This window comes from Mastacembelus armatus, chromosome 7 (assembly GCF_900324485.2).
Source record: "Mastacembelus armatus chromosome 7, fMasArm1.2, whole genome shotgun sequence".
NCBI lineage: Eukaryota > Metazoa > Chordata > Actinopteri > Synbranchiformes > Mastacembelidae > Mastacembelus > Mastacembelus armatus.
In genome coordinates, this window is record NC_046639.1 from 14119826 (window position 1) to 14144189 (window position 24364).

At 39.9% G+C, this 24364-nt stretch overlaps 2 protein-coding genes across 4 annotated transcripts in view; both read right to left on the reverse strand.

The window, feature by feature from the left end:
- Positions 1-12155, reverse strand: part of srms (src-related kinase lacking C-terminal regulatory tyrosine and N-terminal myristylation sites) — a 34709-nt gene extending 22554 nt beyond the window's left edge. Inside the window, exons 1-3 of the mRNA XM_026333003.1 lie at positions 11230-12155; positions 8661-8782; positions 3894-4063 (exon numbers count right to left, since the gene is read on the reverse strand). Coding sequence (XP_026188788.1) covers positions 3894-4063; positions 8661-8782; positions 11230-11609 — 672 coding nt within the window. The 5' untranslated portion in view covers positions 11610-12155. The remainder of the gene's footprint in view (positions 1-3893; positions 4064-8660; positions 8783-11229) is intronic.
- Positions 12156-16025: 3870 nt separating this feature from the next.
- Positions 16026-24364, reverse strand: part of LOC113145615 (nucleolar protein 4-like) — a 151066-nt gene continuing 142727 nt past the window's right edge. For all 3 annotated transcript variants that reach the window (XM_026332549.1, XM_026332548.1, XM_026332547.1), the window contains 3 exons: positions 23832-23945; positions 23431-23662; positions 16026-22186 (listed from right to left, as the gene is read on the reverse strand). In XM_026332549.1, coding sequence (XP_026188334.1) covers positions 21951-22186; positions 23431-23662; positions 23832-23945 — 582 coding nt within the window. In that variant the 3' untranslated portion in view covers positions 16026-21950. The remainder of the gene's footprint in view (positions 22187-23430; positions 23663-23831; positions 23946-24364) is intronic.

The following is a 24364-nucleotide window of genomic DNA, read 5'->3' on the forward strand; positions in this document are numbered from 1 at the left end:
CCTTTTAATGGAAGAATCCTCCAGCAGAACCAGGCTCAGTTTGGGGTTGGGGTTTCTGTTAGCTCTGTTCATTTGCAGCTGCCTACTAGCTTCCCATGTGTTGTATGTGTTTAACCTCCTTGCCGTTATGTTGTGTGTAGTTTTTGTATGTGTAATTTTAATTATGACTTGTGTCTGATCATTTAAGAAGCCAGAGACAGGTTTACCCCTTAACCTAATATTTCTTATTTAACTTGCATTTACTCTAATGTATTTACTCTAATGTCAGAATTGTGGTGTCACATTGCATAGACACTGGAACAGGTCCTTATTCAAGCCCTTAGTTTGTTTGTGAGCAGCTAAACCATACATCTGGAAAGCATCCAGGCTTTCAACATTTGTGACCCGATTTAAATGTAATGTAATCATCAGGAGAAATCCATCAAACATGCAACAAAGTATGATTAAAAGAGTTTTCAGGGGCACTATACCCTGTAGCAGAAATTACAATTTAGGTCACACAGTAGCCCCATAGTTTAACACCTGATCTGTAACTGTTATGAGGTGAGGTGAGTGATGGGATGAGTGGTTTAGGACCCACATGCAGGACAACAGTTCTTTATTTTTTTCCCCTGGACATACCAGGGTTTGGGCACATATACAATATCCTCCGTCCTAAATAAACCACCACTCAGTGTGGAGAGGCAGAAAACATTTATTTGACGCCACTCAGTGTACAAACTAACCTCGCCACCCTGCGACAACAAACTCTAACTTCCTCTCAACAAGGACGTTACAAGAACAAACATAATGTTAAGACTCCAACAAAGAACAAAGGAACTCCGGAGGTACAGTATATGTATACTAGGAGCACAAGGCTAACAGAACACAGGTGAAACTAATCTTACAAACGAACATAAAACTATCTATAACTACATTAGTGACATACAGGAAATCAGCAACCAAAATAAAAGTCCATAACCGGAACTCAAATCTTCAGACCACGACAGTAACATAGAAAAGATTCCTTGGTGACCTGCTATACCTCATGTACTGCATCTGTGCACTATATTTGAATTTGTGCATATGATGTATGAGTGTTTCTGCCTTAGTGTGTATATGGCCTCAGATTCACAGCCTCTACTGGAAGGGAAGAGAGAAGAAGGAGGAATCATTTAGTGTCCTATATTAGAGGAAATGTTTTCTAAAATACTTCTTAGCTATTTGGGGAAAGCTGTGGTTGTCATAATACAGTTACCTTGTAACATAGTTTTCCTTTGTTCTTGAACATGACTTTACAATTGTCGTATCATTCTGTCAAAAGACAGAAGAGTCTTGATTTGCAGTGAAATGTCTCCTGAAGCTCTATGAGATCTGCTCTGTTGGATCCCGCTGGGCTCAAACTGATGAGCCACAAATAAAGAATACTGATTGTTGGGGGTTTAATTTAAACTGCAGGGCAGATAGTGCGTGTAATTACTGTACTGCCACGTGCTCTTATTCTAAAACTGTTGCAAGTATTTTATTATCTTGTTAATTTACACTAACAAAAATGTTTGCCTCTTGGTATTTATTTACACATATAAAGCATATTTTGACCTTCAATAACAAAACAGTAGAAAGACAAATTCAAAAGCTTTTTTGGACTTTATTCTTTGCAGCATCACTGGCTACAATGTAGGTTTTGTAATAATGACACACCTAAATGCCATTTCTATCCATTTTAATTAATGTGATTCTATAATTGTTGGTGAGTTTGTGTGTCAAATAACACATAATATTTATACACTAATTTTATATCATTATATTGTTATTATTATGGTATTATATCTACATTATTATCTTCACATTCTAGAAACTTGTGTTCATCAAGTATCACATCATTGTTCTTAGAGTTAATTATTACTTTAATTGGGAGTGCCAGAAAACCTGTCTTGGCATTTACAGTATTTATAATCAGGAATAACAGGAATGAACTATTTGAAGATTTGGACTTGTTTCTATACTTGTCCTCCTAGACCTTAGTGCTGCATTCGACATTATTGACCACAACATCTATTACAGAGATTGGAGCATGTGACTGATATCAGAGGAACAGCATTAAAATGGTTCCAGTCCTATTTATCGGACAGATTCCAGTTTGTTCATGTCCATGATAAACCTTCCACACGCACAAAAGTTAGTTATGGAGTTCCAAAAGGCTCTGTCCTAGGAATGATTCTGTTCACCCTGTACATGCTTCCTTTATGCAATGTCATTAGGAAGCACTCTATTAATTACCACTGCTATGCAGATGACACTCTGTATCAATCTATGAACCCTGTTAACACAAACCAGTTAACCAGACTTCCAGCGTGTCTAACTGACATAAAGGCCTGGATGACCAGTAACCTTCTAATTTTAAATTCAGAGATAACAGAAGTTATTGTATTTGGGACCCCACAGGGAACGGTTTTGGGACATAAAGGCGTGGATGATCAGTAACTTTCTACTTTTAAATTCAGAAAAAAATGACGTTTTTTTTTATTTGGGCCTAAAAACCTCAGAAATAACTTTTCTAAAATTATAGCTACTTTAGATGGCATAGCCCTGGCCTCCAGCACTACTGTGAAAAACCTTGAAGTTATTTTTGACCAGGACATGTCCTTTAACTCACACATGAAACAAATCTCTAGAAATGCCTTCGATCACCTGCGCAACATTGCCAAAATTAGGAACATCCTGTCTCAAAATGATGCAGAAAAACTAGTCCATGCATTTGTTACCTCAAGGCTAGATTACTGTAACTCATTACTATCTGGATGTCCCAGTATCTCCATAGAAAGCCTCCAGTTAATCAGAATGCCGCAGCCAGAGTCCTGACAGGAACTAGCCAGAGAAATCATATTTCTACTATATTAGCTTCTCTTCATTGGCTCCCTGTAAAATCCAGAATAGAATTTAAAATCCTTCTTCGCACATATAAATTCTTTCATGATCAAGCTCCTTCATACCTTAAAGACCTCATAGTACAATATTATCCCAATAGAGCACTTCGCGCTCAGAGTGCAGGTACAGTACTTGTGGTTCTCAGATTTTCCAAAAGCAGAATTGGAGGCAGAGCCTTTAGCTATCAAGCTCCTCTCCTGTGGAACTAGCTCCCAGTCTGGGTGCAGGAGGCAGACACTCTCTGTACTTTTAAGACTAGACTTAAAACCTTCCTCTTTGACAAAGCATATAGTTAGGACTGGAACCATCCCTTAGTTATGCTGCTATAGGCCTAGACTGCACGAGGACCATCGGTGCACTGAGCTCCCCTACCCTAACCCACCAGGCTGGACAAAGTTAGCCATGAAACCTCCAACACTAAATTGGCCACTGTTTCAGTTTCATTGTCCAACCCCTGTATAGTCCACCATTGAATGTCACTAACCTTGTGCTCTCTCCCTCTCTCTGTACCTTCTGCGGGTGTCCCTGGTCTTGGAGCTGTATATCACTGATGTGCAATTACTGGCCCCACCAACCTGCAGTTGTTTATTGTTGCTGTTCTTTTCTCACTGCTCTATCCACTCACCACAACCGGTCGGTAGGTCGAGGCCTACCGATGGTAGGTTTTTTTCTTCCGTTAAAGGGAGTTTTCCTCTCCACTGTCGCCAAGTGCTTGCTCATAAGGGATTTGTTGGTTTTTTTTTTTTTGTTTTTGTAAAGTGCCTTGAGATGATTTGTATTGTGATTTGGTGCAATACAAATAAAATTGAATTGAATGGAATTGAATCTTGTGATCTTAGAGTTTTAGAGATTTGTTCAGCAGCCCACAACTCTAATTTTTCGATTCTCTCCCAGTACTCTCACAGCATTGTTGTTGCCCACAGTCTGGGGATAATTTTCTAAAGTAAAAACATTTTGCCTTTTTGTATGCTCTCTGTGTATCCTACCTGCTGGGCACAGGGTTCCACCAGCAACACCCCCAGGTTGCGAGGGTTTTTCTGGTAGTAGGAGATGAGCTCTCCCAGTGTGGCAAAGGAGAGCTTATCTGAGACAAAGTATGCACCAATGGATGAGCGCTGGATCCTGAAGTGGTACACTTTCCCCTCACTGCTGCGAGCTGTAAAGACAGAAGGGCTGCTGTTATCATACGTTGTCTGTTAAATTTCACTTATAGTCAAAACCACAGCATCAAAAGACCATCAAAAAAAATTGTATTCATACAGTATCTTCAATTCAATTCAATTCAATTCAATTCAATTTTATTTGTATAGCACCAAATCACAATACAAATCATCTCAAGGCACTTTCCAAAAACTAAAACTAAAAACCCAACAATTCCCTTATGAGCAAGCACTTGGCGACAGTGGAGAGGAAAAAAACTCCCTTTAACGGAAGAAAAAACCTCCAGCAGAACCGGGCTCAGTTTGGGCGGCCATCTGCCTCGACCGGTTGGGGTGAGTGGATAGAGCAGAGAGAAAAGAACAGCAACAATAAACAACAAATAGACACTGCAGGTTGGTGGGACCAGTAACTGCACATCAGCTATATACAGCTCCAGGACCAGGGACACCTGCAGAAGGTACAGACAGAACAGAGAGAGAGGGAGAGAGCACAAACTAGGGGAGAGAGAGAGCACAAGGTTAGTAACATTCAATGGTGGAATATACATGAGGTGGGAGGAGAGAAGAGAAGGGAGGGGAGGGTTAGGGTAGGGGAGCTCAGTGCACCGATGGTCCTCGGGCAGTCTAGGCCTATAGCAGCATAACTAAGGGATGGTCCTAACTATATGCTTTGTCAAAGAGGAAGGTTTTAAGTCTAGCCTTAAAAGTATAGAGAGTGTCTGCCTCCTGAACCCAGGCTGGGAGCTGGCTCCATAGGAGAGGAGCTTGATAACTAAAGGCTCTGCCTCCCAGTCTGCTTTTGGAAACTCTGGGAACCACAAGTAGACCTGCACTCTGAGAGCGAAGTGGTCTATTGGGATAATATGGTACTATGAGGTCTTTAAGGTATGAAGGAGCTTGATTATGAAGGGATTTGTATGTGAGAAGAAGGATTTTAAATTCTATTCTATATTTTACAGGGAGCCAATGAAGAGAAGCCAATATAGGAGAAATATGATCTCTCTTGCTAGTTCCTGTCAGGACTCTGAGGCTAAGAGAAGATCGTTGGTAACTTTCAACAGTGCTGTTTCTGTACTATGATGTGCTCTAAATCCTGATTGAAAATCTTCAAATAGTTCATTCCTGTGTAAGTGGTCTGATAGCTGCTTAGCAACAGCTTTTTCTAGGATTTTAGAAATAAATGGCAAGTTGGATATTGGTCTATAATTAGCCAAGACTCCTGGATCAAGACTAGGCTTTTTGAGTAAAGGTTTGATTACTGCAGTCTTAAAGGCCTGTGGTACGTAGCCTGATACTAGAGATAAATTTACCAAGTCCAATAAAGATGAGTTCATTAATGGCAGGGTGCCTTTAAGCAGTCTAGTCGGGATGGGGTCTAAGAGACACGTTGATGATTTCGATGAAGCAACTACTGATGTAAATTCAGAGAGATCTATGGGAGAGAAGCAGTCTAAACATAACTGAGGTCCTACAGATGATTCAAGAGCTACTGTAGTAGAAGATTCATTTATTGCAGGTATAGGAAGCATCTGCTGAATTTTATCTCTAATAGTTGTGATTTTATTTGTAAAGAAACTCATAAATTCATCACTGCTGACAGCTAAGGGAACACTGGGCTCAACAGAGCTGTGACTTTTTGTCAGCCTGGCTACAGTGCTGAAAAGAAACCTGGGATTGTTCTTATTTTCCTCGATTAGTGATGAATAGTATGCAGTTCTGGCTTTACGGAGAGCTTTTTTATATGTTAGTAGACTGTTTTTCCAGGCTAGAAAAATTTCCTCTAAGTTTGTGGAACGCCACTTCCTTTCCAGCCTTCGTGATGCCTGCTTTAAGGTACGAATATGTAAATTATACCATGGGGCTAGTCTTCTATGATTCACTAACTTCTTTTTCAGAGGGGCTACAGAATCTAGCATTTCACGCAGGTAGGTTACAGCGCTGTCAACAACATGATCAATTTGGTAGGGAGTGGGATTGAAGCGGCTGCCCTCCACTATCAGTGGACATGTGGTTTTTGGCAAACTCTATGCCGGCTTTCATGTGTCTTGCACTGAGGAGAGGCTTCCATCGGGCCCCTCTGCCATAAAGCCCCGACTGGTGGAGGGCTGCAGTGATAGTTGACTTTGTGGAACTTTCTCCCATCTCCCTACTGCATCTCTGGAGCTCAGCCACAGTGATCTTTGGGTTCTTCTTTACCTCTTTCACCAGGGCTCTTCTCCCACGATTGCTCAGTTTGGCTGGACGGCCAGGTCTAGGAAGAGTTCTGGTTGTCCCAAACTTTTTCCATTTGAGGATTATGGAGGCCACTGTGCTCTTAGGAACCTTGAGTGCTGCAGAAATTCTTTTGTAACCTTGGCCAGATCTGTGCCGTGCCACAATTCTGTCTCTGAGCTCCTTGGGCAGTTCCTTCAACCTCATGATTCTCATTTGCTCTGACATGCACTGTGAGCTGTAAGGTCTTATATAGACAGGTGTGTGCCTTTCCTAATCAAGTCCAATCAGTTTAATTAAACACAGCTGGACTCCAATGAAGGAGCAGAACCATCTCAAGGAGGATCAGAAGAAATGGACAGCATGTGAGTTAAATATGAGTGTCACTGCAAAGGGTCTGAATACTTATGACCATGTGATATTTCAGTTTTTCTTTTTTAACAAATTTGCAAAAATTTCTACATTTCTGTTTTTTTCTGTCAAGATGGGGTGCTGAGTGTACATTAATGAGAAATAAAATGAACTTTTTTGATTTTGGAAAATGGCTGCAATGACACAAAGAGTGAAAAATTTAAAGGGGTCTGAATACTTTCCGTACCCACTGTATATTCAGGTAACCCTGAACCATCCCTTAGTTATGCTGCTATAGGCCTAAACTGCCTGAGGACTCTCCATCGGTGCACTGAGCTGAGCTACCCTACCCCTCCCCTCCCTTCCCTTCCCTTCCCCTCTCTTCCTCTCCTCCCTCCTCACATGTATATTCCATCATTGAATGTCACTAGGTTAGCACTGTTGCCTCACAGCAAGAAGGTCATTGGTTCACAACCCGGCCTTTCTGTGTGGAGTTTGCATGTTCTCCCCGTGCTTGCATGGATTTACTCCAGGTACTCTGGTTTCCTCCCACAGTCCAAAAACATGCATGTTAGATTGATTGATGACTCTAAATTGCCCATAGGAGTGAGTGTGAGTGTGTGTGGTTGTTGTCTTTGTGTGTCTATATGTGGCCCTGTGATGGACTGGTGACCTGTCCAGGATGTACCCCTGCCTTCCACCTGAACGAGAGCTGGGATAGGCTCCAGCAGAACCCCATGACCCTGGTTAAGGAATAAGCAGGTATAGAAAATGGATGGATGGAAGGATGAATTGCACCAGGCACAACACCTGCTGTTCTACAGATGTTCTGACCCAGTCATCTAGCCATCACAATTAAGTCATTGATAAAATCACTCAAGAGTGATTTTCAAGAGTATGACTCAAGAGTCATATCAATGTTCCTGCTTCCAGCACATAAACTGTAAGGGCTGACTGTTTACTTGCTGCCTAATATATCCCACTGCCTGCCAGGTGCCAGTGTAACAAGATAATCAATGTTATTCACTTCACATGCCAGATTTTTTATGTTGGAGCTCATCTGTGTATGTACAGCCTGTTAACTTCTCAGTTAGATTGAAGTCCAATGTATCTGTTTAGTCCAACGTGTGAACAATGGAAAACAGAGAAGTTGCACATGTAGTTTGAATTTGAAAAATCCAGGGGAGCTGGCTGAAATTGACTGTAGCTTACAATAAACCAGGGCATGTGTTAAGGTTTGCTTTCTTTTGTTTTTCCTTTGCAGAGCACAGGCAATGATAGACAAATAGTTCTGTGGTTTTGTGGGCAGGGTTACATAACATCATATCCTGCTTTCACTGTGTTCTGTTGACATACTGTAATGTGTGAATGTGTTGACAATAGTGGGAATTGTGGGAAACGGTGTCCATGTGGCTGTGAAAGCACCTACGCATATATGTTGTCAAATCAGTGGGAATTGTGGGAAACGGTGTCCATGTGGCTGTGAAAGCACCTACGCATATATGTTGTCAAATCAGTAGATTTGTTTTTCAGTTAGGTTGTGTTTTTAAATTTAAACGTGATGTACAGTATGTGTTGCTGAAAATGCTGCAGATTCTTTTCTTCAGTGCTTGTGATCTTTCAATTTGTATATGCTTTTATTTTTAATAGGGTAGTGCTCTCTTGGCCAACACAACATGGAGTCTCTCAATAAAAAAAAAACAAGCTGTTGTGCAGTTTAGAGTTTTAGCAGTATTTGATTCACAATCTGATTACAGTGGTTTTTGTTTGCTTGGAGTTGGCAGACACTGTTAATCAACTCTTAACAAACCAAGAATTGGATTTTTCTGTCTTTTTCCCTGAAATACACCTTTGATTGTTGCACATGTAGTTAATAATATTTAATGGTATATTATAAAATATATAAGATCTGAAATAGGGCCAAGAATGAAGAGAAGAAAGCAGGTGCAAAGGTATATAAGAACTGGGGAAGGGCAGAGATCACTGTTGAAGATACAGAGATAGATGGATAAAAGTTGCAGTGGTGCTTACCAGAGATTGTGTACTCATCACTGTGACTCTCACTAATGCGAACCAGGAAGGAGCCATCTTTGTTTTGCGGTGCGAGAAGCAGCTTCTCAGCTTTCACACGGTTTATATTCCCATAATACCACCTGGACAGTAAACAGGTGGGCACAGAGGATGGACAGGGAAAGACAGAAGAATGAATCAGATGGTACGAGAAAGACTTTAACACAAACAAATGCATAATGAAGGTAGAGTGGCATGGGAATAAATCCCTGAAAGATTGGTGTGACACGCAGGAAGAACAATGCATTACATGTCAAAGCAGACACACAGAAGCCACATGCAAAATATATAGTATGAGCGCACACACACACACACACTGTGATTCAAAGAGTGAAGAAAATAAACATTTTACAAACATACAACCACACAATTTTACTGACTAGTCCAGTGAGCTGAAACAAGTCTTCACTGACAACTTTTTTAAACTAGGAACCTACAGGATATGAGCCAATTACAAGAACACATCTCAAAGAATCCACTGTTTGCATATAGAACTATATATGTTGGTGGAATTCTCTAGAATAAAACATAAGGGCAAAAAGGTTTTCATAGGTACAGTTGTGAAGTCCTACTTGTTTGCTCAGGAATCAGAAAATGACCTGTATTTACATAAACGATGAGGGAAGGCGGGTCAGTTCTCCATGATACTCAGGTTTCACTGAAACTAACAACTGAAGCAGTTACTCAGGCACCAGGAAAGACTCCAACATATTATAACAAATTGATTCAGTCATTTTTTTATGCCAACCATTTGCTGGTTCTGAGGATATACTGCTTTACTGCTTTATTACTCTGTATTTTAAATGAAATATTTTTTGAGCTAAGACTCATGAGTTAAGACTTTACTTTTATAGACAATGGTTAATTTATTAATAAAATAAGTTTGTGATTGTTCAACAAGGAAAGTGACCATTATTTGAAGCCCTAAAAATACAATGAAGTTACTGTAAATCTAAGGGTATAGATCAGGACTGGGAGATCTGGCACTGCGGGCTCCCTACAGACAAAATGTAATGACTAATTATGTAACTCTGATTATTATTCTTTTTATTACTTCTAATTTTTCCTATAATTTTGGAAGTATTAGTTTGTCACGGACTTAATTGATTATGATGTGGGCTACAACCTGAGAAACATTGTTTTTTTTTTTACCTTTTATTTGTTTACATCTAAAAGAAGGCCATATGAGCAGTTTCTGTTTGAATCGTACCAGTTGATGTACAGAAAACTATAACTGGATCACACTGACACTGAAAAAAAATTAAATTTATTTTCAGGCAAGCACTGCAATTACAGAAGCATTTTCTTATCTGTGACATTTTCCACAAAACAAATTCTTGTGTGAGAAACTATGAAGAGGAGTAGCCTTGTATTCTATAGAATTGTTTCTGTGCCATTAATTAGAATATCCAGCCACATTTTTAATCCCTGCTTTGGGGGTGTTAAAGTGTAGGTAAATTAGTTTTTTCATTTCACATAGTCTGCTCCTTCCAAGGCTTTTTTTTTTTTTTTTTCAAAAAAGATCATAGAAATTATAGTAAATAGGACGTGATCTGGCACGTAATGATAAAGGTAAATGTCTCTGTTTTCAGGGATGTTTAAGTGATGTTACAGGATAATGAATAGCAGGAAGCACAATGGGGTCAGCATATACTCACTGCCAAGACTAACAGCAGGATTATAATACAAAACACTGGGTATCTTATCTTTATGGCTGTCATAAAGGTTTCCCTATTTCTCTCCATTTTAGGATGTTTACTCTTTAACTCTTAAATTTGTGACTCTAATGATGTAATAATATTGGTTGTAACATATTATAAAACTTATAAAATTATATAAGGAATCAGTGATGCTTTTGCTGCTGAAACACTAGCTACTGGTCCTCAGCTTCAGCAATGTCAGGTCAGCAAGGTGAGCACAGGCTGAGCGAGATGGCCTGAAACCTGATGATTCCCTGCAGGCTGAATGAATAATGGACGACCTGCATCTGCAAAGCTTCAGTACATACAGACTCTCAGCTACAGCTTTATCCCCAGTCTTGTCCACCAGAAGAGTCTGACTGCTTTATTTCAAAAGCAGAGTTGTTCTTTTAATGCTAACATGTCAGCAGCCTCCAAGTTCAGTATTTAGTTCTTGTGATTATACTTATTGCTGGAATTATAAATTAGTCCTGACAGAGGGAGCAGCTCAGAATGCCATTCTGATCCCATCAACAGTAGAATGTCTTTCAAAACAGACGTCAGTCATCAGGATATCCCAGTTTTCTTTGGGGACTTTTCTAGAAATAAACTTTCTCCAAATCTAAATTCCACAAGAAAGTGAAAATGGAAACGGATACAGTGGGCTACCTGGAGTAGTTTCATTTTCAGTCCCTTTAATGTCTGTCAGTCATGCCCTTCGAATGTATAAGTTAGGCTATCATATGTATCTGACCCATCAGAATCCAGTTGCCATATCAGCAGGCGACACCTGGATAAAAGAAGGTCTGTGAGAGTATATATTAAGAGTAGATGACGTATGTATAACTCACTTGTGTTTGGCGAACTCGTCCTGCAGCAGAGCCACGTAGTTCGCCGGGATCAGTCCGGACTCAAGAGAACCAGTCAGCTTTTTGGCCAGCACGTACTCCCCCCGTTTCTCAATCACCGACAGCTTGTCCCCTTCCTTCACCGTCAGCTCGTCGTCGCTGCGGGCCACGAAGTCGAAGAGAGCCGCATACAGCTGCACCGGCCGCTTCTTGGGTGACGGGACGTGGATGTCACCGGACACGGTGCGGATCTCCGCCGAATGCGCGACCGGATTGGCAATGACATGGTGATTATTGGGGATATTTGGGTAGCGAAAGTCTGACCATATCCAATTCCAGAGCCGATCTAAACAGGGCATACAGGAGCGACAGCAACTCTCCATCCCGGGACATGAAGGATCCGGGCGGCAGGTTTATTACAATACCAACCAATAAGATGTGCTGAAGGCTTTATCAGTCCGCTAAAAACGGCTTTTTATAGTCTATAGGCATTACCCGTTCAATCCTCCGGTTTCTCTTTTTACCTCTGAATGGGAACATAATGCACCGTCTGCAGTAGTTGGGTAGACTAGCCGGAGGAACCGGTTTTTTTTCTGTTGAGCTCATGGACCTCAGCTCGGCGCCTGCAGTGCGCACCACAGCTGCCGGAATGCGGAAACGGGAATGGAGGCCATCCAAGTCGGATCGGTTCCCCGCAAGGACTCAGCAGCACGACACAAGAGGAACCGCGGAAGTGAGAGCACAGCTCCCGAAAAAAATGTTAATCCATTGTAATCTGGAGAACACGTCGCAGCAGCTAATGCTCCTGCGTAAATCCACAGAAAAAAATGAAGCAGCAGCGCGGGTGCGTAAAAAGTTTGGGTTTGGCGCTCGGCACACCTCCTGCTGATCGCACACCTGAGTAGAGAAATGGAAGCGGATGATGTGTGTGTGAGAGAGAGCTAGAGAGAGACGTGAAGACGTCCTGGGAGACCATGGAGCTTTCGTGTTCAATATTTATGACTTAATATATATTACATATTTATGAAATAAAATTCTATCAAATTATGACTTTGCCTGCTATAGAGTTGAAAGCATAAATAAACAGAAAATTATCTGTTATATAATTCGTAATTTTGACGTAAAATTCCCTAAACGTTTGTGAATCCAGCTGTTTTTCTGTTTAATAAATAACGTATTGGAATGTAGGTCGAACAAAATAAACTTATTTTGGGTTCTGAGAATTTGAGTCACATTGTTTGTTGTACACATTTTATACACAACATGGTTAATCGAGAATATGATCTGCAAAATAATCATTAGTTGTAGTACAAGCCTGTCATCATAAAAATGAAACCAGGATCAAGAAAACCTAAGGAGTATATAAACACATCAGAGCTGAGAGTCAGAGGTGTTGAATTTTTGTAGGCCTATTGAGTAGCCTATATTATTCTGTTCTTCTTCTGAGCTTTTATTTCTGGACTGTAGCTTATGTTTTGTTTCTGCCTCAGTTGTGCATAATTGCTGCAAGCCCAGGGGATGAACTGAACACCGCAGACGGATGATGCACCACTCAAATCCTCAAGCAGGATTTTCCGCTTAAAAATGTGCTTAAATATTTAGGCTAAAAAGCCATTTTGTCACTAATCCTTAAGTGTTTGAGCAGCAAAGAGGAACCTGTCATCCATCCTGTCAGCGCACCTTCTTCTGTCATCATCAGTAATCATTTAACAGATAGGCTACATTACACAAGATAAACCAATCTGTGCTTTAACGTGTAATTTCTGTGTAAGTCAGTTCTGGAAAACACACTGTAAATAAGGGACATAGTAAACCAACAGTCTGCAGCTTTTCAGCTCCACTGGTCACATGTGATTTCACTGATGAGTTCTTCACCATTTTAAAGGTATGTCTGTATAGACACACCAAGTGAGGTAAAGTTAGAGAGCCTCCTTTTTTTCCTGTTTTTTGAAGAGAGGTCGCGAAACGATATGGGTGCCACTTCCACTCTTGTACACGTATACAAGAGGCAAGTCCCTCCTCTGGCTCTGCCCAAACACTGTCCAATGGAAAAGTCTTCTGTGATACATTCAAACACATGTTCCAGCCCCAGGGGCTCACCATGATGGTAGGGTTGGAAGCTTTTCAGGTGTCTTGTGACCTGGTTAGGAAAAGATATGTTTAATGACAATATTACCCAGACAATAACATTTGTGAGTAGTAGCCAAACAAACTTGTGGTCTATCTCTGTAGCAATAGTTCAATGTTGTCTGTCTTGGCACACAGGAAGAAATGCTATGATACGGTATAAACCATATTTACATGCTTTGACACCACTACTGATTCTGTTTTTTTTTTATATTATCAAGAATTTCCGTGAAAAGACTAAACCAGATCCAATAGTTATTGTGTAACCAAATTATATTTCTTACTCATCTAATAACTAAAGAATGATGAGCCACACTTGCATGCTCCTCCATTACCATGAGTACACACTCACAATGTAGTATATTTTGACTCTATCCCACATACACCACCCTGAATATGACAAACGCAGGAGCATGCTGAGACCCACAGCCATCCTTGAACTATGCAGGAATGTTTTAAAACTAAAAATAGTTCAAATCCATGGAAGCTTTTCAGTTTGAACTCTAATCTTAATCTTTCAGTTGGAATAGTAGGTTCTTTAGGTGTTCAGTTTCTCTCCACACTCTTAAAATATGGTTATGTCAGAGACTGCAAGCCTAATCGCATATTTGCATAATGAAAGTATAAATCTTCTGGCATCAGTGGAAGAAGTATAAAACTCTTTACTTAAAAGTAAAAGTGCCAATACAATAATTACATATAAAAATATTATTTGCCAAATGGTACTTAACATTTATTTACATGTAAGATTAATAAGGGAGTGCCTCTTGGTTGGAACATGTCTACTCCTAAGAAAAGGTTGGGAACCACTGGTTTAACCATTTACATGTTACATTTTATATGATTATCAGTTTTTTTAATGTAAAGTCTTAATGAGAAAGTACAACTGTCAAATAAATGTACTGTAAAACTTATTTTCTTTTGAAATATAGTGGAGCTGTGGTAGAAAGTAGCAGTAGCAGCAATAAAAACCCTTAATAATAATACACCTCTGGACTTCCCACTATCTGTAGCAAGAAAGACAGAAACCTTGCTCTGTTTGATAGATAGCACACAGCTTTATTAGTATATTTAGCTTTGTAACATACAGCTTGGGAAAATAACAAAACTAAATGGTCACACTTTCCAGAAACATTTCAGCCTTAGCAGTGACATCACGAAAGAAAGCTCAGTTTTTCAATCATTGGTTTCTTTGTAATGAACCAGAGTGATATGTTCTCATTGTTGTAGACTGAACAAACACGGCTGTATCGCTCCAGTGTATTTAACAAACAGAAAAAAGAACCCTGGGTTTCTTTCTCTTTTTTTTTCACAATTGTTCAGTTGCTTCACATATATTATGAACACTTTTCTAAAGAATCAAAGTATTAGCCACAGGTACTGGAAAAAAGTTATCCACTGTTATATATATTAATAAACACAATAAATATAAAAAGAATTTGTAATATAATTTATATGGTATCAAAGAGAGGGAAATGGGCCTTCAGTTAGACACGTTTTTACAAAAGTGATGTCCTTTTTTTTCCTGAGGTTGAGTTTTGTCATCTGCAGTTTAAGGTTTTGCTAAATATACTAATAGACCCAACACACAGGGTCAGTAATGGCTTTATCATTCACTGAGAAATAATCTTCACTGGATCGCGGTCACACCAATAGAGGGTCGTTGTGTGGGCCCAATGTGATTTTGTGTGCTGTGAAGTTAGTCGAGAGGTCTTAGGTCAACCCCCCAAAAAACACACAACTCAATGTCCTTGCCCCACCCCAAACCCTACCCATTGATCTGTTTCATACAGGGATGCCTTGCTTTTCAATTTCAGCCATGTGACATTTCTCCACTCTGAACTGATAATGACACACAAACTAGCTGTTAGCATTCTTCAATGAAACGTGGGTGCATCTTTAGCATTTCAGTGCTAGCCAAATCCAAATCACACACTGAAAAGGTGAAGAAAAGCGACCCAACTGAAATTCAAAATGTCACCAGGTTCCCTCATGTGATAAGCATACATGTGAAATGCTGATAATAGTATTTAGAAGCAGTCCCATTTCCCTTCAATGTGTGTAAGGAAAGAGTCAGATGAAAGACGGGGGGGGGGGGGGGGGGGCTAGCAAATCAGAAAAAACACAAGGAATCAGAAAAATCTGTACATGTAAACATCACACTTCCACTGAGTCAAATCATGAGGAGAATACAGGTTTCACATTGGTATTACTGTAGGTATAAAGGCCTGGTGGAGCAAATAAACACAATCAAGAGTCTCATACAAAGACAAATGAAGACAGAGACAAAAGAATCGCATAGTGCTGAATAAAATAGTAAATGGTGGAATCTAAAGCACCACTGAAAAGAAAGAGGAAAAAACAAAACAGCTCAGGGAGCCTTGTCTTTAATTTTTACAGTAGCTTTTGTACACCCTGTCCCAAATTAAAAATAAAAAAGAGCTCTGTTACTTTTTCTCCTCTCGGTGTTTCTTAAATGTGTGTATACTGTATACTATACTGGCTGAAGTAATATGTATGATTATTGGCAAGGCCGAACCAGCATCACAACTCAGTGTAGAAGCTTGTCTGAAGCAGATGCCTCTTAACAGCCTCTGCAGCATCTGAATACTTTAAATAGAGGTTGAAATTGTTGAAATCTATCATGATAAGTGATTTGGAAAATTAGTTCATCTACTTGTACATGAAGAATAATTCCTATTGACTCCCAGTGAAGGGCACAGCTAGCACTGAAGACAAAGAGGTCATGCTGACATTTTTGAAAATAGGTCTATTTGCTTTCATTCTAAGAGTTAGATTTAGCCAGGCTCCATCTAAAAGTAACCAAACAAACAAAAAAAAAAAGCATCTTGGTGTCTGTGGTCAGCGAACATAAAATTTTTAAGAGAACTGACTTTAAAAAAAAAAAAAAAAACTAATCTCCTGTGCAAACCATTAGGGGTTACACACTGAGGTGTGATGTTATTGGCCAGTATAGGTCAATGGGTTTCTGAAAATTATTCAGCTTTATAAAACAGTTTGATTTTGGAACAGATTAAGACTTCAAAGTTGGCTGACTGAGGTGATGAAATAACTGGTGCTGGTCAGGTCCAGCGTTGCCTGACATCCATGTTTGGAATGTGCAGTGTAGGCATACAGAGTGAAGCTGATGGAATATTGTACAAAATACTTTCTCAAAAAAGTCCACTTTAGTCGCACTACAAAACATATTTATAAAATCATAATATCAAGAATCAGAAGATTGAGAATACTAAAAATAGAAATCAGACTAATGTGTCAGCCGTCTGCTCAGCAAGTGGAGACGACAACAGGAGGAGGACTATGTGTGGTGTCAATACTCTGATTACAGCTAAAACACTCAGGTTAATCTCCTGGGCTATTCCATATATAACAGACAGAAAGAATGGAAATCAAACATTGAGCAAATTACACCTTTGTGAAGATTGTCATTTGCCTATTTTTTTTCCTCTTACACAGTTTGTGGCGTCTTTTTTGTTCTGCAGCTGTCTGACTGAAGTAAACTGACCTGCGTTCAGATACACCTGTAGACAACTTTATAACCTTTTATTAAGTCGTCAGAGGAAAGCCCATCAACATTCCAAGACCTTTTGGCTGTGTGTAATCTTAACATATTTTATCACTTCAAATGCTCTCAAGTTAGTCATTCAGTGTTCGCTACCATCTACTAAGAGTGAAACCTTTTGGGACAATGTCAGAGGTTGGCCTGTGTTAGTAACATGACTTATTCTCGTGAAAAAAAATCCCAGATCCTATTTCAAGCAAGCTGCTTGTGTGGGGCAGACAAGAATCAAACACAGGAAGGATGAAGAGGATGAGGAGTCTCCACCATTTTCAGAACATCTCAAACTTCTTTGTTCATGCTTAGGGACTAAGATTAAAGTAAATGAGTATTTCCCATAGAGGCTCTTTAAAACTGGTTCATTTATACTTACTTTAGGTCCCAAATGTCAGTTTAAAAAAAACAGTCCAATAATTACAAAAGTCCCTTGACTAACAAAAACTGTAGTGGTAAGTTGTATTAAACATTGCTGTTGCATAAACATTTTGTCTTTAAATGTGCCACTACTCATTTTTTCTGGATTTAAAATTTGACACGATCTTTTACATGCAAATAACATTTCCTGATAGCAGAAATGCACAACCATTTAGACATAGAAACTGCATGGTGACTGATCTGTTGGTAGATTTCCTTGATTTTTTAAGAATGCATTTTGGAGGTTTTCACCATAGAGTGAGTTCAGTTAACTGAACAGTTGACTTCGCCTGCTCAGTGTGGTCAGGCTCAGAGTCAGGACACTGCAACTGAAATTCTACAGAAATTAAACAGAAACTGAAGGCAATTGGTCTCGCTCTGCTGTGAGCAAACCTAACTTTACAAGCATGTCAGTGTCGCATCACCTGTTACAACAGACAAACTGTTCACAGCATCTGCACCACTGGCAGACTGATGCAGTTTCTGGAGGTTCACACATGCTACCAGACTACAGGTGAGATTATTTTCATGTAAAAAAAGATGGACTCACAAGCTGTTCTCATTATGTGGGTGTTTGCTGTATGTGATTTAGGCCTAAACAAACAGAAGCATTTCTAAAACATACTTTGTGTTTAAGCACGTCTGGGCTTAACCAGGTGTCCCAAAGGTACCAAATGTCCCTGACACTGAAAATCAAGCAGATGCAACCAAACCAGTGGCAGTATCTAACACTGCAAGGATCAAACAGGAGACAAGAAGGACAGGTCACTGGTCTCAGTCAGGTGCTGGGGTTTAAAAGGCAATCACACCACACTCAATTACGAAAAATGTCTCACTTGACCTTTGATATATAATTGAATAAAAATGCAGAAATTAGGAAGAAATTAGAGGAAATTTGATTGCACCTCTTTGAATTTAATGAAATGTTCTTTTTTGGAATTTTCTCAATCTCAGAGGCCAAAGTACAAATCTTTTTTTTTTAAAGACTAAATTCAATTGTAGAGACAACACCAGAAACATGTTCTTTTTAAATGTTACTACACTTCTAGGAATGTCATATCTGACCTCAGTGATGTCAGTGTCCTCTCATAGTCCCCTAGTTGGGTCATTTTCTTTTCTTATTTTATTTAGTGATCAGTACACACAGTTCCCAATTTCTGAAAGAAAAAAAAAATCCACAAAGGAAAAATTGCTACATTATGTGTAAGCTTGTGGGTTCCATAAATTAAATCATTCATATTTTTTCATCATTCCCAACTAATTTAAACTCTTGTGGTTCTAATACTGCATGACTGTGAATGACATGGATGGCGGATTTATGTCTATGGATACATGCACACCTGAGGTAAGGTGTGCATGTATCCATAGACACAAATTGCTTTTGTGTGCCCTGCTCGGAGCCCAACACCCCATTAATCAAGGTGTATGATACAGCTTTTACTACTGGACCACCACTGTGGATGGTCTGTCTCCAACACAATACATCTAAATACTAGTGAATGCTAGATTATCAACTGCATTGCAAAAAACCCTCTGTACCTCCTACTCTGCTCTCAGCAGTGCAAGCTGTGGAGCCCTCCCGGGGATCACAGTCTCCCCCTTTCAAACTCAGATGACTGTTGCTTTGCTCTGTGAGCAAAAAGGGAACACAGTGAAAGAACAATAAATTGAGTAAGAACCACAGTAAAAACACAGTGCCATTTGTCTTTTGGTCCATCTTTCAGCACCTTCTCTGAGCGTACTAAAGTTGTTGTCATAACCTTTACTGTAAATATGATCGAACAGCATTCAGCAGATGATTAGCTTAGCTTAGCATAAAGACTAGCAACTGAGGAGAAACAGCTAGCTTTTTTTTTTGTCTAAAGGTAACACCCACCTACCATGTCTATAATTAACATATTATAAAAGGTATAATATATAAAACAGGATGCCAGACTGTTTCTGGTACAGGAGGAACAAAATCTGGCCCAGTCTAGGCTAAAGTTTTATATTTATATCAAAGACATCAGTGGTATCAATCCTCTCTTCTAACTCTTAGCAAGAAAATGGTGAAACTATTCCTTTAATAAAGAGGCTGTGGTTGGACTCTGGACAGGGCAACAGGTACACCAGAGGCTTCAAGAGCCATCAGGGATCCAATAAGTATAATTTTTAAGCCCACCGTAGCTTGGCAAGTCATCAAAGCTACCTTTTTATATTGTACATTAAAACCAAAAACTGATAGCTTTAATGTTTTTCTTTACTTTCCCACTTTTCTCTTACAAAGTTACTTTCACAAATTTAGTGCCTTGATTTCTTTTCTTTCCTTATAGTTTAGAAAAATCCCACTGAAAAACAAACAACTCAGTGGTTGGAGTGTATTTTGTTGGTATGTTGTAGAGGGCAGTGGTGAAGGTGCAAGACTTTGATAATACATGCCTCGCTACATCCTCCAGATAATACAAATACAGAAAGAAACTAAAAGAAAGAGGGTTCATGATACAGTCACAAATCACAACGGGGAATCAAGCCCTATGGAGAAAAAACAAAGACCGACCAACCGGTCTGAGAAAGATGAGATGTAAGTGGGTAAACGTAGGAGTGTTTTCATCATGTTCCCTGGCAAACAGCGAGTCTTTGTGTTGTTTTTGCTCCTGGCCAAGATGAAGTAGCAGAAGGTTGGTTGGTCGATCCGGTTTCCACTGGGCACTGTGGCTTGCTAACGCCTGGCTTTGTTGAGGTTTCAGGTCTATGGCAGAAGGTCCGTTTTTTGTATAGCAGCAGCAACATGAAAGTTCTTCATTGTAATGCTAATAATAATAATAATAATAATAGTAGTAATAATAATTGGCCATTTCAGAGTTTAACAGACAATCACAGTAAGACAAAGCAGTCCACCTCTTCCTCTTAAACCTGGACTAGACCAGGGAGGGGAAGAGAAAGAGGAGGATGTTTAGGTCCATGAAAAAGAGGTGCTGAGTAGGTCCAATGAATAGAAGAAGAAACGGAGGGATGGGAGAATCCAGTTATGCTGAGGTTTTGTTGGCATTACATCTACATTTGGAAAATCTAGAAGCGGGAGGTAAAACTGCAACCAGTAATCAGCATTTTAATCCTCACCACCCTACATTTTAGAACCCCATCTCTCTCTCTCTCTCTCTCTCGCACGCACGCACGCACGCACGCACGCACGCGCGCGCACACACACACACACACACACACGTGCACCTTCCCTTGCCTTCTAGGAGAAAGTCATCTCGCAGAGAGATACACTCCTGTCAACTTCAGCTCTGATTCTTAAGTTTTCAAGTTCAACTGATTATACACAGCAGCATGTGAGCGAACCCGCACAGATGAAACTAATGTTTATAGATTCCAGTGTTGGAAAAGTTTACATCAGTTCTTTGAAATGCTTCATTGTATTGACATTACAGATCTTTTGCACAATACAGTTTGGTTCTCCACCTAAAATATAGAAACCCTGAAGACATCAGGTGTTAAGTCGAAGCAAATTGGCTTCTGGCGGGAATGTTGCCATTCACTTGTGGAGTGTGTGTATAAATGACTGTCTATATCTGTGTGAGGAACTGAAAAAGGAATTGCCAGGTCAGATTTGAGGTATTTCCTGGTGGTCAAAATGGCGTCTTGAATGCATAAGTAGCAAGTTACTCCCTCGGTAAAAGGGCTGAGGACTAAATGAGTTCAGGGTGAGGTTTCAGGTGAGGGAAAAGTGCTATAGGACACAGACAGCTTATATACAAGCAAGCACAAAAAAGGTTCTTTCCTTTTTTTAAAACCAAACAACTGCCTTTTTTTCTTTCATCGTTCAGTCTTTCCATTATTAGTGCTATCATTTAGCATTAGACAGTTTTTGTTTCTTTCAGTCAGTTAGGAAGAGTCAAAAAATGCTTACTGGGCTTTCCAAAAAGGAATAGATTAAATCTTCAATAAATGAAAAGCACTGGTCATGTAGGAAACAGTTTCAGTAGTACTAATCCATGGGGTCACTATTTATTTTATATTGTTATGGTTCGAAGATGCTGTTAGCTGTAGCATGTCAATCAAACTCCCCGTGTTGGAGATCCAGAAGAAAACTTGGAAAGTTGTCCCTCCACAAGGCCATAAAATGTTTTTTTTTCTAAAACCACAGATTGTTTATTCATCTTCCAAGCTATTTCACTCCTCCTGCAATCCTACTCTCTTCCTCTCATGTGCACTCCTTTGCTCCAAGTGCAGTGCTGATTGTGAGGTGCTTCTAGAGCGGAGAGGAAGACTCCTTCAGAGTCAGAGCACTCTGCTCATTGATTCAACTCTTTTTTTCCTCCTCAGGCAGAATCCATGTGTTTTGGTTTGTAGGGATTGTTTTGGGGAAAGGTGGGGAGGGGTTTGTCATTTTTCGTCGAAAAAAGAGAAGTTGTCACCAATTCCAAGGAGAAGGCAGATAAGAAGAAACCAATAAATCCCTATTTAAGAAGGAAAGAGCTAAAACAAAAGGTTTTCTGTTGTTTAGGGTCAAAAAGAAGATACAGTGGGGGCGCCGACTGACACAAAAGAATCTTCACGGAAAGAGATGTATGTGTTTGTGTGTGTGTTTGTGTGCGTTTTCCCCACACTTCATTGAAAATCAGTTCTGCTGCAGGATGAGGTTCTCCAACTCATCCGCTGAGCGAAGCAAGAAGGCGGCTGACTCCCGGTAACCAGCAATTAGCTGACGTACGGCTGTGATCTCTGGTTGGCTGAGCTGGGTGGATGCCCCGCCCCCTCCTCCACCTCCACTGCCCCGCCCACCCAGGCTGGCAGTAGAGGAGGAGGAGTTACTGATGTTAGAGGAGAGAGACTTCATGCTGAGGTCTGTGGGGCCTGAAGATGAGGGAAAGGAAAGGATAAAGAAACAGTAACAAAAGAAGACAGATGAGATGGAGATGGATGAAGTGATGAAAAGGTCAGAACATCCATGTGTGGAGGAGAAGACTGAGAAATATCGGTTACTTCAAAATGGCAGAAGACTGCTGGAACATTTTAAATGTATAGTTTAGATCTGTTCCAAGCTTGCTATAATACACTTTCTATTTGTGTAAGAGGGAATCACTTGTGGCTAAATCATGTCCAGTTCCCAGGTAACAAAGACAGTAAACAACACACATATTAAAGTGAATGAAAGAATGTAATAATAACAAAATAACGTAACCACAGCAAGTGTACTGAAATAGTGTCCTGTTCAGTAACTAGACAAGCTGAACATTCCCACTATGGCTTGTGGAATGATAGAGTGAATTAAATAATGGGCACAGTTACTATTGGAAATATAGTCTAAGATGAGTATGATCAGATCACATAAAATATATTTGTTTAGGACTGGAATGGTTTACTATGCAATGGCAGGTAAAATCTGATCAGTAAAGCTGTAAATTTTTTCAAGAGTAACTTAACACCCCCTGAAATGACTGAACATCAGTATCTACATAACTTTTCTTGCAGCATACCACATGACACTATGACATCACTCCTAGTTGTGGTTACTGGTGCAACAAAGCACATTTCTAAGGGGTGTATGTCTGACCTCACCCAGCAGTGATGCTGAAGTGACTCTTAAATTTTAGTCAATGAATACCGTGAAACAGTACTTTATAACCTGCAGTTAAGCTACTTTTAAAACTGACAACTTATTTAACCAAGATCTAGATCTCTTTAAGTAGCACTAACATTTGAGTGGCAAACGAATATCAGTAAAAGTTCTGAAAAGCCTCTAATAATGGAAAATATGCCCTATTATATATTTTAAACTTATTTCCATATTAAACAATACTCATTATCCGGCAGTGTTTCATACTGCCCTCTGCTGGTCTGCCTCTTTTCCCTGCTCTCTTTTCTTCTGGTACTCTTTCTTCATCTCCTTCTCAATCATCTCCACATTACCCATTCATGTTGTTTCTTTTCAGTACTTCTTCTTTCCCCTACCTCTTTATGTTAACTTGTGGCTCTCTCCTTACTGCCTGCTTCCTCTTATAATCCCTCGTCCTACTCACTATTTAGTCCTGTCTGTCTCCTCTCTCTGTCCATAAAAACCCTCATTCCTTGGACTTTTGCTGCTTCCCCATTCTTACCATTGCTCTGAGCAGCACCACAAGTCGTCAGGGAAACTGGGTGTTGCATGCCAGCGCCCAGGCCTGGGTATCCGCGGTAACCATAGCTAAGGCCAGCTCCATTGATGTACAGCTGGGTGTCCTGGGAGGATAAGGCTGATGTGGCCAAGGTGTAGGTGGAGTGAGCAAGGGACACTGGCTCCCTTAGACCCCCTCCACCATTGGGTGGCTTGTCCAGAGAGATCTGCTCATCCTGACAAAGGAAACCAGGAGTTAATGGTTTTTTTTGTTTCAAACTCCTATACAAGAAGCTGGGTGGTCTTGCTTTCTTTTTTCTAGTTTTAAATTTTATCAAAGCAACTTCTGTCTTTCCTTTTCTTTCTTTTACAGTATATAAGTGCTAAAGACACACAAATACTTACATTATAGGCTTCAAGCCGCATCCTCTTTGCAGCGTTACGTGATTCACTCTCACAAGCGGCAGCCAGGATGTTCTCAGCCATGGCTGAGGTGAGGTGAGGTGGAGTAGGACGGGTCTGGAGACCACAGAAGAATATTATTTATTTAATTTACCCACATAGGTTTATGATGTCATTCTGGATTTGTAATGTCAGACTGTACAGAGAAAATATAGTTGTATACTAGTTACATAAGCCTGGAAATGTTTTTTTAGTACAAGACACACAATAACACAAACATCCTCAGGCAGCAAAACCACAGGTTTGCAGTTTTAATCCTTAACAATAAGGGCTAAACACAGTGTTAGTGTACCACGTAGAAAGGCAATAATATCCCTGTGGGCATGTTTTACTGTGATAATGGAGGATGATACAAATTGTATTCAGGCACAGTGGGTCTACTGTGTCATAACCACAGTAAAGAATACATTCGAGTTAATAAGACATTTCTTATTAACACATAGTGTAACAATGGGGTTCACATGGGGGCAGGAGAG